At 36.9% G+C, this 14,127-nt stretch overlaps 1 protein-coding gene across 4 annotated transcripts in view; it reads right to left on the bottom strand.

The window, feature by feature from the left end:
- Positions 1-1,749: 1,749 nt before the first annotated feature.
- Positions 1,750-14,127, bottom strand: part of TAFA2 (TAFA chemokine like family member 2) — a 461,660-nt gene continuing 449,282 nt past the window's right edge. For 3 of the 4 annotated variants that reach the window (XR_004301323.1, XM_032420363.1, XM_032420364.1), the window contains one exon: positions 1,750-7,043. Coding sequence is in view for 2 of the 4 variants with exons in the window: in XM_032420363.1 (XP_032276254.1) it covers positions 7,032-7,043 (12 nt within the window). In the remaining 2 variants the exon portion in view is untranslated. Of the gene's footprint in view, positions 7,044-12,106; positions 12,274-14,127 lie in introns of those variants that run through there. The other variant, XR_004301324.1, reaches the window with a different exon arrangement.

Here is a 14,127-nt window from a genome sequence, read left to right as displayed (position 1 = left end):
CACCTTGGCAAGATTACCTGGAGCTGTAGTGAGCACTGCCCATGGATGTCTCGTTGTGCACCACCTTGATGAAATAGATGGCTGGGGCTTGTGTGGGCTAGGGGCCCAGGGCTCACTGAGGTGGTCCACCTCAGTCACTGGATCTTGCTCTTGTCCACACTATCAAGGTGGAGGAAGAACATAAACTGTTGAGCTCACCAGCAAGAGTTTCAGCAGCTTTCCCCTTCCATTTGGTGCAGTTCTGGACCTGCATCTTGTATATTGTAGTTGGTCTTTTAAAACATGGCTTTTTTTTTTTTTCCTGTGCCCCAGGGCCTCCAGGGCTGGTATCTACTAGGGGCCTGGGGCTCACTAAGGCAGCAGGCCAGCTATGGTGCCTGGACCCTCTTATCAAGGACCCATGCTATCAAGGTGGAGTGGGAATGTAAACCATGGTACTTGCCAGCCCCCCAGACCTGAAGTGAGTTCTAGCAGTTACCCTGCCATTTGGCAGGGTTTTGGGGCTCATTCCTTTATATTCAAGTTGCCCTTTTAAGTCATGGCCCTTTCTGTCAGCCGCAGGGTAAATGAATCTGCTCATGTCTATCAGTACTATCCGTTCCCACTGCAGTTTGCAACATTGGGGGTGGGGTTTTCCTTTGTTACCGTGCCTCTGTCTCTCTTCTCATTTTGTACATGGTCTCTCTGTCTTTTGTTGTATAGAAGCTGTTCAGTCAGCTTTCAGTTTTTCCTCAGGAGGAATTACTGTATAAATAGGTGTATATTTGGTGTGTCCATGGAGGAAGTGAGTTCAGGGTCTTCCTATGTTACCAGTTTGGACCTGAAGTCTCATGTATAACTTTTGACTCACCCAAAACTTAACTACTAATAGCTTATTGTTGACCAGAAGCCTTATCAATAACATAAAGAGTCAATCAACACATATTTTATATGTTATATGTATTATATACTATATTCTTACAATAAATAAAACTAGAGAAAAATAAATGTTATGAAAATCATAAGAGAAAAGAGTTCTTAAAACTTTTGGCACAGAGTAAGGACTCAAGAGATGCTAGCCTTTTAACCTTGCCTGTTTTCATCCAAAGATGATCCAACTACTCATTTACTTGTTTTTTGTCCAGGCTGCATTACACTAATGGAAAAGTCACATATCTCTACAAATTAAGTGCCCTATATTATGACTTTATTGCTTTTTGAGGTTTGAGTATCTAAAAACACCAAAATTTGCTTCAAATATTTTCTGTTCGCCTTGATTTCAAACCGAACTCTGTATCTTGTATACTCAGCAGATAAATCTCATCTACTTAAAACCTGTATGTGCTGCTGTTTCCTCAGCCCAGAGGCCCCTAGGCATTATTTCCTTTAACCTCACTTTTAAATTTCTCCCTAGCTTCATCCATTGTTGTTCATTTATCTAACAGCAAAAACATAGATTCCTCTCATACTAACCCTTCCCTTTGATATTCCCAGATTATTCCCAATAAATCCCTTCTTTTATCAATTTCTCCTTCTCTACTTCTTTTGCTCAACTTCTGAGCCCTTCTGGTCTCTGTCAAAGAAAATGTATTTTCACTTAGTCTGCCACTGGTTGTTATTTAACCTTCTTTGCAGCCACACAATTCCTGAAAAAAAGGTGGTTTAAATGCAATGCCTCTACATCTTCCCATTCTATTTAGCACAAATACCAGCAGGCCCCAAGACTTTTTATATCATATATGATATGGTTTTATTATTTTCTGTCAACACAGTTTTTACACCAATTGCAGGGTTAACAGAACTGACCTCTTTCACAAACGAAGAACCACCATTTAGTAAATACTATGCACTACATACTGCACTTTGCATATATCAACTCACTGAATCTTCACAACCATCCTGTGAGACAAAAAGTATTTTCACTTTATAAATAAGAATATTGTGACTTAGCTCATTTCTCATTAATCTATTTATGATCTTTGAGTCATTAACTTTCTAACTCTCAGTAGCCCAGGTATAAGCTGAAATTCACCCATGGGCTTATCAACCCTGATGATTGCTCTTTGATTCATGGTCTGCCACACTGTTGTGTGGGAGGTCACCAAAGACCTAAGCACCGATTGCTTCTTCACTGTTCCCCCCATTAGATTTTCTGTGGGATTTGGTTCTATTTCTTCCTTACACATTGACTTTCTTTCCCTATAGATATGATCCCCCCTGCCTTCATTTCCTATTTATTTTCAGTTCTAGGTTCTTAACACACTGCTCCCCCTCTTCCCTCCCTCTTTTGCAGCATATATAAACACACTCTTGTTTCTCCCATATTTAAAAAAATGCACTTTTTGGATTCTGCCTCCCCTTGATAAACACTACCATACTTTGCCTTTTCATTTCCCACTCAAAGAGAAGTCTATGCGTGCTATTTCCACTTTCAAATCTCTTATTCATTCTCCAGCCCAATGAAAGCTCAGTTCTACAATAAGCACTTCATTGAAACTGCTCTTTCCAAGACCAACAATAATCTCTAATTACAAATCTAATAAAACCTGTTCAGTTGCTATCTGACATGACATTTCTGAATGTTTCATTGGTACTTTAAACTCCGTAGGCTTGAAAAAATGAACTCATTGTCTCTACCTGCCACTTGGCTTGCTTTTCTTCAAGTTTTTCTGCCATATTTAACTGAGCCTCATTTGTCCCATTTTAGTAAGCCCAGGATCTTCTGGAGTTCTCTTTCAGGTCTCCCTTTTACTCGTCCAGTCATTTCACCCAACTCATCACTTCCACCTTGAGCAAAACCCTTTATTAGTGGTTCTTAACCCTGAATGCTCATTAGAATCACCTGGGGAGCTTTTAGAAATAATAATAATTGGTCTAGGATTAAAGCCTAGGCACAAGTAAGAGCATATCAGAGAGTAGGGTCAAGCATGGGTAATTGTTAGGATCCTCAAGTAATTTAAATTGCAACTGTTTCACATTCTTCTCAGTGTAATAGTCCAAGCTCAGGCCTCATTCCCTCTCCCCCAGATTATTTTAGTCCTTTGTCACTTCTCTTCAAGTCCATAATCTCTCTTCTTTAAGATTCTCAATCACATTTTTGCTAAAATCTGTAAAACACAACTATGGACATGCACTGTCCTGCTTACCTAACTTCTAGAATAAAGTTCAAAAATAAAGTTCAGTCACTTTCAATAACAGGATTTGCAGACAAATGTTTAGGGCATAATGCATCCTATTTAGTAATTTGCAATATATTGAAAACAGATATGAAAAAATTCAAAACAAATATGAAACACTTAAGTCTTTTGTGTACCCATTTTCCCATAGGTTAGCATAGTGCTATGCATAAGTAGAGCATTGAAAAATTACCTTGTGAACTGATTTTAAAAGTATTTTAAAGGTTAAAGGTGAAACTTTAGCTAACCCCAAAATGTAATCTAGCCAGATACACCTAGTAGGAATTTAGTTACTGTCTGTTAAACGCCAGATAATTATAATGTCTACACTACTTTTCAGTCTCACACAGTGCAAATAAAAACAATGAAGAAGAAATCTGCTATCTCTACTCTTTTTCAAAGCATTCTATATATATATATAAAGACAAACCCTTACCTTGATAAAGATAGTAATGTGCTATACTCTGTGGGTATGTTCTCTGTGTGGGTAAGGGGCACGGGAGGCTGCCCAGTGTGTATGTCTCCTCTGACTTTTCTGTTTCTCCTAGCAGAGTGTCTGCCATCATTCTATTTCTCCCCACTTAAGTAACTCAAAAGGAGAAAAGGCAGGATGATGAAAAATACTATTTAATTTCTTTGTATACATGGCTGTTTCAGATGGATGTATCACCTATGAATTGAGAAAATAAAACTTTATTAAGATCAAATCCCATTTAATCATTGTGCTGTTAGCTATTGGGTATCATCAAAGGTCACAGCCCAATTGTACAGCACAGGACTTGCTGAGGGAAATAAAGAACAGGATCAAATTCCTTTTTATTCCAACCTTAGATACAGATTCTCAGTTCTCCTCCTACCCATTAAAGTCAAAACCAAGTTTGAAATCACATGTGGTACTGTCTGGCATTAAAACTGGAAGCCTCCATTATGTTAAGGCAACAAGAGTGTACAAAAAATAAAGAAAAATAAAGCTAAAGGATGTTATTCTAAAAATAGAGAACTTGAAAAAAGTTATTACAAATCAGTCACTCATTGACCATATTCTTATACTCTAATCCACACCACAGTAAAGTTTTACCAAGTTAGTTGAAAAGGATAAGATCTCTCTCTCTCTCTCTCTCACACACACACACACACACTGCATGTGAAACTGGTAAAATCCAAGTAAGGTCTGTATTTGAGTTAATAGTATTGTGCCAATGTCAGTTTCTCGGTTTTATAAGATTTTGTCATTGGAGGACAGTGGGAGAAAGGGCACACAGAAGTTTTTCTCCACTCTTTTTTGTAACTTCTTGTGAATTTTAAACTATTTTAAAAAATTATTTTTAAAAAATTTGAAAGCTGAGTTATAACCATATCTGATATTTTCATTAACATTTCCATATATAATGAATTTCAAAGGATAAGCAGTATATTTAGCAATTTGTATAATAAAAAGAATTTTGCATATTGCTAGCAAACATCAGTTGTGCTCATAGTCAAGATGTGGGCAAATAGCACAAGTGTAAATGCATCTCTTTCAATTGTTTCCTAGGAAAGAAGCAAATCAAGTATTGGAACCTTGTGTAAATGGCAAGAGCTGCCATGGATTTTTATTAAAAGTTAGATTGAAAAATTTATGTCAGCTTCCCCATGAATTCAGAGGCTTTTCTGGATAGTAACTGAAGTACTTTTAAAATAAAACACTAGAAAACAGATTCTCCAAATGTAACTCATGAAAGAGAGTCTATTTTATATCCCAATTTTATTTACTTTTTCTGAATAGTCACAACATTAATCTACTAGGGATAATCTAGTTAGTATATTTGAAATTCCATTTATTTTTTTCTATTGATATGCTTGTGTTACACTTGTATATAATACAGAATTTCCAGTGTGGTTTTAAAGGACTCAGTTAAAAAAAATGAGAAGCATGATCTACAATTTCAGACAAACCTAGGACAAATTCATAATTTCCAAAATAATAGTTTTCTACTTTGTTCCAAAGAAATTAAATGCTGTTATAATTGATGCAAAAATTCCAGGATAACTGTTATTTTTTTCTTTCTGAATTCATACATAATCTCGAACTATTGCAAAATCCACTCAGAGCCATCTAATTAGTTTTATGTATAATTAACAGGGAGGGAGGAAGTCATTTCATCCCATGGACTTGTGGGGCAGTACACTTTGGTTCAGTGTCCAAAGTATACTTTACAAATTTAATTTTTAACAAATTTTACACTTTTAATTTTTCTGCCCAGAAGACATTCTGGGTAATGTACTAGTCTTTGAAATTTGTTACCAACCAGCAGGCCAAAACTCTCCAAGGTATGTCAGCCTCCATCCTGGAAACCAACATAGACTTAATTGACCATGTCAGTGAGTTTTAAAAATAGGAAAGATGGTCACACCTTTTCTAACATGATGGAACTTCTAATAGGACAATTTCTGAAGTACCTTCCTATTAGGCTAAGATGAGTAAACAAAGAAGTCTCTCCAGTTACATCCCTTCAACTATACATTTACACAATATTATTACAGATTGGCTATGCATTTTCAATTCTTCTCTAACTTCACATAACAAATGAAATAAAATAAATGTAGTATAAAATTATACATTCTGTAATAACTTAGAAAAAAAGTACATACATGTTTAAGGCCTTTAAATATTTGTAAGACTTTCCTGTAGAACTGAAGAACAAAAATGTTAAAATGACTACAAAACTGTGGACAGAAACTGACCTAAGAAATTGTTTGAATGGGACAACTATAAGCAAATATTTATAAATTCAAGACCAAGGAAAATGAACAATTCTATTAACGGACTGAACAAACAAATACATAAGCATTCAAACAGTCATTGGGAGCGAGCAAGGGACAGTCTATTAAAATGAAAGAAAGGACAGTTAAAAAAATTACTAGAAGAAATCTTAAGTGAATAACTCTCAAGCTAAGAAATCAGAAATCCACATGCATCCCTGTCGATTTTTTGAAACTGAAGGCTTCCTACATACTTGACTGCTCACTGCTGATTTCTGTGAAGGGAAAAAGTAAATGTAAACATGAAAGAAAAAGCTCACTTGAAAAAAAAACAAAAACAAAAACCGAGAGGGAACGTACCCTTAGAAGTACAAAATAGCATATAATGAAAATGGAAATTCAGTTCTAACTATTACCTATTTAACTGATAGAGAGCTGCAGTAGTATGTTAGCCTTGGGGAAACATGTCAGCTTGTCTATACATTCTTATATGATTGATGTAGTCAGATAACTATTACTTGCCAACAATAATTATTATCAATGGATATATATTTCCATTCCTTTAACAAAAGCAATTTTAAGACGTTAAAACATGTAGGCTTTCAGAGCTCCGAGAATAGGATACAAATAAAATTGTCTCAGTCTACACCATGCCAGAGAAGTTCGCAAAGGAAATGTCAGTAAAGGCGGGTGCAGTCCCACCAGCCAATGAACACAGGACCGGACCCAGGAACATATCCATGGCAGAAGGCCGGTGCACTTGGCAGACTTTCAGAAACAAGAAAAGCAGTCCCATTTGAGGCCAAGAACCCAAAAGGTGAGTGTCTCTGACATCACCTGGAAACACCAACTCTTCAGACGGCAACTTCAAATTCTCTTAGCAAGTGCAATATTACAAGTTGAACACAGTTCAAATCTGACAAAATCTTCATGACAGAAGTTCATGTCTGACTTTTTAAAAGTCTTGGTTTCAAGAAGAGGCTGATGACGAGCCATGAAATCCCTTGGAAATAAGACTCTGCAGCGCCTCTTGTGAGCGATATAAAAATCTCCCTTCAAGATCACCTCAGGAATTAAGTTTCTGTGCATATGTTCAATGTAATCAGGCTTGAGGATCACTTGATTTATCCTTGGTTAATGGGTCACCTACAAAGGAAGAAGAAAACAATAATTTTATAACAAGGCTATGATCTTCAAGCTCCAAACACAATTTAGTATTAGAAATTAATAACTCAAAATGGTGGTATTTGCTATATCAAATAAATTGTTGAATTTTAAAGGACTACCATATTCACATTTTGCCACCTATAAAAATACACCAGTTTTTTTTTTTTTCTCTTTATACTTTCACAGGATTTTTAGAGCCACCTGAACAACTATCCAAATGACTGCAGCTCTGACCAGGGAGATCTTAACTGGTGACACTACCCGTCTCAAATCCAAAGAATGATTCTGGAGTCTTTGTTCTTGGTACAGGCTTGGAAGATAGAAGCCGGAGATCATAAACACTTTATGCCAGGCCTCAGTAAAGAAAGACCTTTGTTCACAGGAACACAATCAGACCACATCTTCAAGAAAGTCCTTGGGCATTGGCTCCATAAAATCCATTCTTGAAATAGTTTAAAACTTGAGTGCTTATTTGACTCAATTAGGTTTCAGAAAAATTAACTATTCATGAGCAGAAAAGAAATACCTGGGGAGAAAAACAATGATTGCACGATATTTTACCAAGTTTTAAGAGTGTCCAAAAATTCTCAAAAAATTGACCAGTATTATTAATGCTATTATAAATATTATTAAGGGAGATCCCCACTGGCTTTTCACACCTACTTAAGTCCAAAGAATGTGTACAGGAAAAAATAATAAACATCTAGAATACTTGATACCTATATATCTCTCTATATATATGCGTACATGTAGATGATAGATGGATATAGAGAAAGACACAGATTTCTGCTGTCTCAATGAATTCCTAGTTATACTCTAATATCAAGGTACTTAGAGTTACATAACTATTCTTTTCAAGCAATGGTTATAACAAAAAGTGAATTCTTGAAATCTACTGTGGATACTTTGGTTTTATTCCATTATATAATTACTCATCCCTTCATAAAATATCTATGGAAAGGCTGTTTTTTGTTTGTTTTGTTGTTTTTTGATCAACTCTGAAAAAGAGAAACATTAAGCAAAATAACCTAGCTCTGGCTCTACCACCTCTGGTCTCAAGTTACACTACAAAAGGAAGCTATACATTCAAAAACAAGTATTTTCTGTGTGGAGGCAGCCATCTTATTTATGTCTCTTTGATCAGCTATCCTGCCCAAGAAGGAGCCTCTGCTTGCATATTTAAAGCTTCTTACTCCCATGCACAGAGGAACTACGGAAGGAATTGAACTGGGGATATAAGGACACAAATACAGAAAGGGCCTGCTCACCTCCAGAGATGCTGGGAGCAAGGGCTCTCTTTAGGTAGGGCAGCAATCTCACTTTCAATTTGTCTTCCACTTAGTGGTCATTTTTATAGAAGTTCTGTGAATGGCTCCCTGTTTGAGTGTGAGTGTACTTTACCATGGAAAGTAAATATGAATGTTTCTACACACATTATGTCACAGGTGGTCAATGGAGGTAGCTGATCATTGTGAAAAATACAAACTCTTTATGATAAACTTTTTTTTTTTTAAAGATTTTATTTATTTATTTGACAGAGAGAGAGACACAGTGAGAGAGGGAACACAAGCAGGGGGAGTGGGAGAGGGAGAAGCAGGCTTCCCGCGGAGCAGGGAGCCCGATGCGGGGCTCGATCCCAGGACCTGGAATCATGACCTGAGCCGAAGGCAGACGCTTAACGACTGAGCCACCCAGGCGCCCCTATGATAAACTTTCTTATAAATACTGATTTAACACAATCTTTGATGGCCATTGCCTGAGCAAGATCCACTTGCCTTTTCTGGAGATTCTCCTCTTAGTAGCATGATAAGGGACTATATTTCCAAAACTAGTGCGAGGAAAAAAGAGGAATTGAGAGAGACTGAGAGAGAACAAATGGGTGAGCCTCAGCAGGGATTCAGCATAGGCAACTGGAAGGACATGATGCCGTGACCGCACAAGAGTGAGTGGCCTGTCCTGTGTCATTTCAAGCCCTGGTTCTTAGTAATCTGTGTGGGTATGGTAGATGCATTCTTCTATCTTCATTCCAAGCTAAGTATGTCATCCTGCTAGTTTATATAAAGCTGGGGAGTGATTCTCTCAACTATATGTTAAAGCTTTGTTTTTACATAATTTTAAAAATAGACACTCAGATTTACAGTACAATACCAAAGGTTTATGGACGTAGAACAAATTTTTCGTCCATCTCAGTAAACATAAAATGTATACACATAAACACATATATACAATGCACATTCTAAGAACATCATAAATCTACATTTTTATTCTGTCAGCTAAAATAATTGCTAGAAAATAAAAATGTAAACATGACTAAAAGAATTGTCTAAGTAAGCATAGATCAAAACATGATTAAAATGACTTTTTTCCTCCAGTTTTACACAATATTCCTAGTTTATTAATCCTAAAAATATGCTAGCACATTTTATGAGATGAAGATAGGGCCTAAGTGGACTATTTGTTTTAGATTTCATTTTTTGTAAATTACTCTGATCAAGTAATTGTTGTTTGGTGTGTGGAGTTCAAGGTTACAGTCAGGGTGGTAGTACTCGCAGGCACAGTGGATGCATCATGCCACCTCTCGGACCCTCAGTTTTCCAGTATGTAGAAAGGGGATAATCCTGTTAACCTCACAGGGTTGCTGTGAGGATCAAATATAATAATGCTTATGAAAACGTCTATTCTGAAGTAGTATAATAAAAGTTCAGAGTTTTTTGTAATACACAAATCTTTAACAAGAGAACCACTAGAAGTACAATGAGAGGTTCACACTACCAGACACTTAAGTCAAATTAGAGGAACTCTTAAGGAATCCAAACAAAGGCTAAGTAATTACGTGTACTTTTCAAGGTAGTACAGATATGAACATGTGTGAGCATGCCTCAGCACCTTCCTTGACAACCTCCAGATTTGTACCAAATGAAATGGCAAAACCAAAGATTTAAAAACGTAAGGATGATTTTGAATGTAGGTACATTATCACCAATTTTAATCACCTAATACACAAGACACAGTAAATTTAAAATGAAATTGTCTAAAATATAACACAAAAAACCAACCCTTTGATAATTTACACGCTTATTAAACAAGTCCAAGTTATTCAAGTCAGAATTCTGGCATGCTAGTTGGAAAACAAGTGCCGTTTGACCCTTTCCTGATATGCAAGCGTTGTTTAAGCAATATTAATACAATCTAACATTTAAAAACGTTGCTCTTATTTTAATTTTTTAATACACCACATTAAGCATTGCCTTATTTTTAGAACTTAAATATAGCTCTCTCTCTCTCTCACTCCAGCCATATCTTTTGGAAGAGGCCAAATAGTAAAAAGTGGTAGCTTGTAAAGAGGATTTTCAGCAAGTTTTCAGTAACTAGAAGCAGGACGTTGCAATAAAACCATCTTTACAGGGTAGGAAATATCATTTGCTACCATGAACGTACTGTATTTTGGTTCTGAGGGCAGTAGATATAAAATACCGCATGAGGGAGAGAAATGGTCCTACCATCATTACACTTGTGCCTTGAGCTTCGTACGTTTTAATCACCACCTCAGTGAATTTACCTTTCCAAAGGCAATGTTTCACACAACTGTTCCTTTTTTTTTTTTTTTTTTAAAGATTTTATTTATTTATTTGACAGAGAGAGACACAGCCAGAGAGGGAATACAAGCAGGGGGAGTGGGAGAGGAATGAAGCAGGCTTCCCGCTGAGCAGGGAGCCCGATGCGGGGCTCGATCCCAGGACCTGGAATCATGACCTGAGCCGAAGGCAGACGCTTAACGACTGAGCCACCCAGGCGCCCCCAGCTGTTCCTTTTTATGTAAATCTTATTTGTGTGTGCTGCACACCAGCCAATTCAGCAAGTAAAAATACTTGACCACTGAATACATGCAAAAGGTAATAATAATAATAATAGTAGTAGTAGTAGTAGTAGTAGTAGTGGTAGTAGTAGTAGTAGTAGTAGTAATAGTAATGGCAGCTTTTCTAGTCACAAGCACAGAGCTATCTCGGTAATGACCCACCAGGATGGAGCTAACCTGCTAACATTAAACAAAAAGCACTAATTCTTTAAGAATTATCCCCTTTTTAAAAAACCCATCCCATTTATTTCTCTCAGTCTAACAAATGTATTATAGGATTCTGATTATCTCAAAAATTTGTGCTAAAATCACATCCTTTAAGTCTGTTCGCCAATTTAATCAGAGAAAACAAAACCAGGTCGTGGCATACATGACGTTAGTTAAATATGAAATTAAGTCAGCTATTTTATACTGTTTTTATTTTATGTTTTGAACATTATGAGTATCCTCTGCCTATCTTCTAGTGAAGATAAATTAGAAAGGCTAAAAAGGAAATTCAAGAATCTATCCCGTCCCCAAGTGTAAAAGATGATTTTATAAAGTTCTTAAAATAATCCTATTCATGGAGGTTGTAATTCCTTTCCCCACTCAAGGCCTGCCGCCTGAGTTATCAGTGGGAGGCAACACACTATGATGGGAGGTATGACAGTGCAGCCTGGGTTCAGATCTCTTCCTTAGCATTTTCTCACACTGTGGGGCTGAATAAGTTATTTGAACTCCCTGAGCCTCGTCTTCCCCAAGGATAATATGAGAATGGTATTACCAGACCCCATGCATTTGCTATTGTGGTTAAATCACATAATCCTTCCAAAGTGTCCAGGTAAATGCTTTTTTTTTTTTTTTAAGATTTTATTTATTTGACAGAGCAACAGAACACAAGCAGAGGCAGCAGCAGAGGGAGAGGGAGAAGCAGGCTCCCCGCTGAGCAGGGAACCCGACGCGGGGCTCGATCCCAGGACCCTGAGATCATGACCTGAGCAGAAGGCAGACGCTTAACCATCTGAGCCACCCAGGCGCCCTGGTAAAAAATAACTGGTGGTAGTAGTAGTAATTCCCAAACATGACACAAAAGGCGATACATAGGATAATTACTGGAGGGGGCATTACTGCTGCTTTCTCTGTAAGTATTGATTTAATTTTCAGTGTCTTATAGAAACTGACCTTGCAATTACTCATTTCGTATTCTTAATAGTCATAAAGTCAGATCAAGAGGGAAGCGCCACTGTTTGGGCCTACTTTGGGAGTGAGACACTTTTCAGATGAGGTGATATGGAGTAGTGGTTACAAAGAGTGTACCTGAAGCCAGGCTTCCTAGGTTCCGTGCTCAGTTCTGCTGATAACTCAGTGTGTGACCTTGAGCAAAACAGGGATAATATTAGTACCTACATCGTAGGGTTGTATGAGCTGAGGAGCAAACAAGCTACTAGGTCAAGTGCTTAGAACAGTGCCAGGCATGTAATAAACACTATGTAAATGGTAATTATTATTATATATTATATATAAACACACATACACTTCTAGCCCTCTGAATGCACTGAATTCCTAGTTTTTGCCCTTGATTATTTCTGATCATTCATTACTAGTGTTTATAGACACATAATCCATTCTTTTTCATTCTTTTTTTGTCTTTTTAATGGACCAGCTGCCATCAGACTTTGCATACAGAATATTTAGGAAATGAGCACTATATTTTAGCCATCTAGCCTTAAAAAATAAATGTGGTAAAATTATGCCAAAACAAAATGCAGATTTGTAAATTTTCTTATTACTGATGATTCCTCTGATATTGTTCTACTCTGAGTTCTAACCCATACTCCAGATTTTTTTAAATCCCAGTTGTTCAGTTTGCCAGTCTACATAAAGTTGTGAAATCCCGTCAAATTTCCACAGCATCGATGTGAATCTTATCATTTTAGCTTAATTCAAAAAAATAATCTTTTCTCCAGTGTGGTCGTTAAAATCTTGTTATGAGAAACTATTGAACAGTATTTACATTCCTGTGAATATAAAATGGGTCATATACACACAATAATAGAACAGACAATGCATTGTGAACATTATAAGTCAGTTTCATAAAAACATGTTGAATTTACAGTAAATACCCAAGTTATTAGAGAAACATTTATTTTTGACTGATGAACAATATTTAAACAGTTGGAAGGCAAGGAATAAATATGTGGCAATATTTCCAAAAGGAGGTGGTAGGTTTCAATGCAGTGCATGTCCAGTCTTTATAATACAGCTACTTCATGACATCACAACAGTCACCAAGTCAAACTAACATACTCTGCAGTAGCAGGTTTTCTCATTTAAACTAGAGAAAAGCTGCCATCGAGCTGGTCATAATTGTACGTGAATGCACTCGTCCTATCTTAAAGCACCTTATGTAATGAGGTGTTACAAAATGAAAGAACCTGTCGGTCTAGAATAATCCTTCAAGAGTAAGCTGACCAGACAGCATTTACGTATAGATGAAACACTGTAAGGCAATGACGTATGAATCATCTTCATAAATCTACCCACCTGTATAAAAAAACTAAGGCTTTATTTTATTTTCTTGGCAATGGAGGTGATTCCCATAGCCATGAAAACTGTTGGATTTTCATGCCACAGTTTAATTTTCCTTCATAAGAATGTCCAGTGCTGGCTTGGCCTGAACATTTATTTTAACATTTGAGGCACCAAAAGCCAGCTGCATAATGCTTCTGCTAGGGTGAGCATTTCTACTAAATGACCTTGTTATCTGTCTTATAAATTCTCTAAAAATTTAACAGCCTTGGGTGATTGGAAGCATAGTCCTTTCAAACAACAGAGAGCATTGCCCTAGCTAACTGGTATAACACAGTGTGTGGAAGCAGAAAATGTCATATAATCTAACTACACTGCTGGGGAGAACCAAAACACCAAGCGTAACGGAAGAGGGGTGGCCTTACCCTGATGAGTTTTACACTACTGTTACTACCTGCTAGTCTGAGCACATTGGACAAGTCACTTAAAAATCTCTGAATTTCCAGGGTTTCTACCTACTGAGTGAGTCTGTTGGATCCAGTGAGCTTCTCATTCCCTTCTATCCCCAAACTACTCTGACATTTTTAAGAAGCACTAATTCCAAATGGGATAAAACTTTATCCAGATTACCTAAATTCAGTGGTGGTATAACCACTGGGTAGACTTCATTTTTCTAAGAAGCCTACTCATTATATATTA

Source organism: Phoca vitulina, unplaced genomic scaffold (genome assembly GCF_004348235.1).
Source record: "Phoca vitulina isolate PV1807 unplaced genomic scaffold, GSC_HSeal_1.0 scaffold23, whole genome shotgun sequence".
Lineage (NCBI taxonomy): Eukaryota > Metazoa > Chordata > Mammalia > Carnivora > Phocidae > Phoca > Phoca vitulina.
This window is presented reverse-complemented; position numbering and strand designations above follow the sequence as displayed.